At 36.6% G+C, this 4,279-nt stretch overlaps 1 protein-coding gene across 1 annotated transcript in view; it reads right to left on the bottom strand.

Annotated features, from left to right (window-relative positions):
- Positions 1–4,279, bottom strand: part of LOC106868321 (transmembrane 9 superfamily member 4) — a 37,834-nt gene that overhangs the window by 10,168 nt on the left and 23,387 nt on the right. Inside the window, exons 11-14 of the mRNA XM_014913517.2 lie at positions 4,186–4,256; positions 2,735–2,867; positions 1,986–2,067; positions 870–945 (exon numbers count right to left, since the gene is read on the bottom strand). Of these exons, the coding sequence (XP_014769003.1) occupies positions 870–945; positions 1,986–2,067; positions 2,735–2,867; positions 4,186–4,256 (362 nt within the window). The remainder of the gene's footprint in view (positions 1–869; positions 946–1,985; positions 2,068–2,734; positions 2,868–4,185; positions 4,257–4,279) is intronic.

The following is a 4,279-nucleotide window of genomic DNA, read 5'->3' as shown; positions in this document are numbered from 1 at the left end:
CTCTCTCTCTCTCTCTCTCTCCCTCCTTTTCTCTTATTATATACATATTAGCATATTTGCAACTATACACCTTAGGATTGGAAAAGAGAAATATATGTGGTGAACCCATTGAAATTAAATTGCAATTCAAAATGTCAATCTTGATTCAGCTGTTATTTTCAAAGGAGTGGGGGGGGGGGAGATAGAGGAAGTGTATTGTGATGATCAGAATTCTAATTCAATTCTTGGAGATGACACCTGTATGTGTGCATGTGTGTGTGCATATACATACACACACACATTATGTGTATATGTTTATATCTGTTTATTTATAGGTAAGTGTATGTATGTGTGTATAAGGTAAGTACATATATGTACTATACACGCACACACATATATATACACACACTTATGTGTGTGTGTGTGTGTGTGTGTGTGTGTGTGTGTGTGTGTGTGTGTGTGTGTGTATATATACTGGTACCTATCTGATCAACACTAGAAAGGTGAAGCTTGCTTTGGTAGGGTTTGAAACTGAGAACATAAAAACTGCAGGGCACCACAGTCAAACTAATTCTGTCAATGCACCAGTTAATATTGGTTCCAAATTTGGCACAAGGCCAGCAACTTTTTAGCAGGTTGGGGGGGGGGGGGTCAATTGCATCAAACCAAGTATTTGATTGATGCTTATTTTATTGATTCTGGAAAGATGAAAGGCAAAGCCGACATCAGTGAAATTTGAACTCAGAACACCAAGGACAGACAAAATGCCACAAAACATTTTGCCCACTATGCTAACGAGCCAGCAATCTTATCATTAATTAATATTAAAAACATTTAACCTTTTCCACACAAGTTTTCAAATAAAAAACAAAAAAAAAAGCCAACAATACCTGAAATGCTGCTTTTTTCCACTGGTTACCTTTCATGGTTTTATAGAGCCGAGCCGAAAAATAGCCAGCAATTAACCTGAAGAAGAACATGTTTATGATAGTGAAACTGAGAATGCATTAATCCTGAATATAATAACATCTATAGCTAGGGGAGATATACACAGCAGGGGGGGGGTGCAAAAGTAGGTATACAGAAAGTACCACATCAATGTTATAATACTTAATTCATTAAAATTATTAACACATTAAATTAATTAGCCTCATTTAGGATATCTTCAGTGTCATTAATCATAATGATACATTTATCATAACTATAATAATAATTTTATTGTAACTTTTAATTTTTTTAGATAAAAATAAAATGAGTATTGCACGTGTTTTCTTTTTTCATAACTGTATACCTACTTTTGCACCCCCTGTATATGCATGTATATCATCATCATCATCATCATCGTCGTCATAATCATCATCATCATTTAACGTCTATTTTCCATGCTGGTATGGGTTGGACGGTTTGACAGGTCAGGAGAGCCAGAGGATGCACGATGGTCCAATCTGATTTGGCAATGTTTCTACAGTTGGATGCCCTTCATAACGCCAACCACTTCAAGAGTGTAGTGCGTGCTTTTTACATGCCATCAGTGCAGGAGCCAGTCAGGTGGGCCTGCCATCGATAACATTCAGATGCCACCGGCATGGGAGCCAGGCTGGGAGTACTGGCATCGGCCATGTTCATTTGGTGCTTTTTACGTGCCACCAGTATGGGAGCCAGTCAGGCGGACCTGGCATCGACCATGTTTGGATGGTGCATTTTACATGCCACCAGCACAGAGGCTGATTTGTTCGACTAAAGGCGGTGCTCCAGTATGGCCGCAGTCAAATGACAGAAATAAGTAAAAGCATAAAAAAATAACTTGGCCATTACAAATGATATACAAGGGGCTGGAGACGAAAAAGAAGCAATGGAACCATCTAAGAATTGAAGAGCTTCTGAGGATTATCATCATCATCATCATCATCATCATTTAACGTCCAGTAATTAGAAACATCAAAATATACCAAGAAATATTCTTTTCTACTCTAGGTACAAAGCCTGAAATAGAACAGCAAACTTACCCAAGGAAGACAAAAAGGAAAATGGCAGCTGTCATCAGAGCTCCTCGTGAGGCTGGAGATAACATACCAAGCATTGCAAAAACTACAAGAAAAAATAACAAAATGAGACATTGGTTATGGATTATACTTCTACTTGTATTCGTTTACGTCAGATATTCTCAAACTTTTTGGGTTACTGCCCCCCACCCCTATTTTTATGTATAAATAAATATTTCATATTTTACTATGAATCACTATATAAAATTCTCAATTTTGCATGAAAAAAAGAGCAACATATTGACAGACAGAACTTGAACCACCAATCTATCATTTGTCAGGCCACAAGGTTAATGACACAAGACATTTGTTTTCTTAATTCCCTCAGATTAAAGATTGTTTGCCAACATAACATGGCAGTCCTGGTTTAGGATGAATATCGCTGTAATTCAGCCCCAGGAGACAGCGTCTCCAGCTGGCTATACGACATGATCTGTGTCCTTACGATCTGTCATATAGCCAGCTAGAGACAATGTCTCCTGGGGCTAAATTACAGCAACATTCGTCCTAAACCAGGACTGCCATGTTATGTTGGCAAACAACCTTTACTGTTGCTGAATATCTCTTGATGTGAGATTTAAAAACAGTAATTTTCTCCCTCAGATTAATTACAACTGTCAATCTGCTCAAAGTTCAATTAAAGTAGAGAGACCTCTTGGAACATTCCATCATTTTAGTATAACAGACAGCTGATGATGCAAAATACTACTCACATATAATGATCAGTGACATACAAAATATTTGGTTTCCAGCACCAATTAAAGAAGCCAACAACTTAGGATGGCGGGGAGGACGAAATATATCACCATGAACCAATTTCCAGCCTGTTTCTTCAAGTGTCTCTTCCTGGAACAGAATTAATTTTAACAAAATTATAAGACTACACCATATCAAAGTATTTCAAGAGAAAACTTTTACAATTAATCTTAATTGGGAAAAAACCACAACGTTGATGATAATTAGAATAATTTCTTATTTATCAGTATCGCTGTTATCGCTGACTGAATCAACCTGAATGCATAACTGGTACATATTTTAATGACCCTCCAGGAGAATGAAAAACAAAGTTGAACAGGGTGAGAATTGAACTTGAGACATAAACAGGAAACCATCAGATGTGTTTTCAACAAAATATTGAAAATGAACAACACTGCACGTATGGACGCATTTACGACAAACACGCAATGACAAAACAAGGAGACACACATTTATTGTAGACTGACATTATCATTCCATGAAGAAGGCTGCAAAACAGCCCTAATCCTAAGAAAGTTATGGGGTTAAGAAATACATTCACCTTTCATATCTCCTCACTTGTTATGCTTTATATATGTGTGTATATATACATATATATAAAACAATTACATCATGAAAGAGTTATGCATACAGCAGAATGGTGCCTGTGATCTTGTCATAGATGCTTGATGAAGTTCTTCAAACATTTTATATTACAAAATTCTCTCCAAAATAAAACAAAAGTGAATATAATAAATAAAAGGGTCTTTTAAAAGGTTATGATTTCTATCAGAATTAAATTGTTTGAAAGTCATTTTTAATTATTTCATTCAATTGCTAAGGAGGTACAATACCAAAATATCGACCCCAGTATTTGACTGGAAGGGTTGAAAGACAAAGCTGAGGTCAGCAGGATTTGAACTCAGAATGTAAAGAGAGCTGACACTTGAACCATTTTTGTCTATCAGCACCTTTATCACCATCAACAACAACAACAACAACAATAATAATAATCCTTTCTACTATATAGACAAGGCCAGCAATTTTGTGGAGAAGGGGACAGCTGATTTCTTTGATCCCAGGGCTCAAGTGATACTTATTTCATCAACTCTGGAAGGACGAAAAGCAAAGTCAACTTTGGCAGGATTTGAACTCAGAATGCCACTAAGCATTTTATCCAGTGTGTTAACGACCCTGCAAGCTGGCTGCCTTAATCGTTATGGTAATGGTTTCAAATTTTGGCAGAAGACCAGTAATTTTGAAGAGAGAGGGCAAGTTGATTACATCAACCCCAGTATTTGACTGGTATTTTATTACACTGAGCCCCCCCCCCCCCAAAGGATTAAAGGCAAAGTTGACTTCAGAGTTATTTGAATAAAACTGAAAGAAATGTCACTAAGCATCTTAAATAATGAGGAATATCTCTTACGATGTCTTCATCTTTGTTATATCTTGCAATGTCTCGGCGCAATGAACGGACCATTATCATTGTGAGAATTCCTATTGCAAAAAAAAAAAAAAAA

This window comes from Octopus bimaculoides, chromosome 8 (genome assembly GCF_001194135.2).
Source record: "Octopus bimaculoides isolate UCB-OBI-ISO-001 chromosome 8, ASM119413v2, whole genome shotgun sequence".
In the NCBI taxonomy this organism is placed as follows: domain Eukaryota; kingdom Metazoa; phylum Mollusca; class Cephalopoda; order Octopoda; family Octopodidae; genus Octopus; species Octopus bimaculoides.
This window is presented reverse-complemented; position numbering and strand designations above follow the sequence as displayed.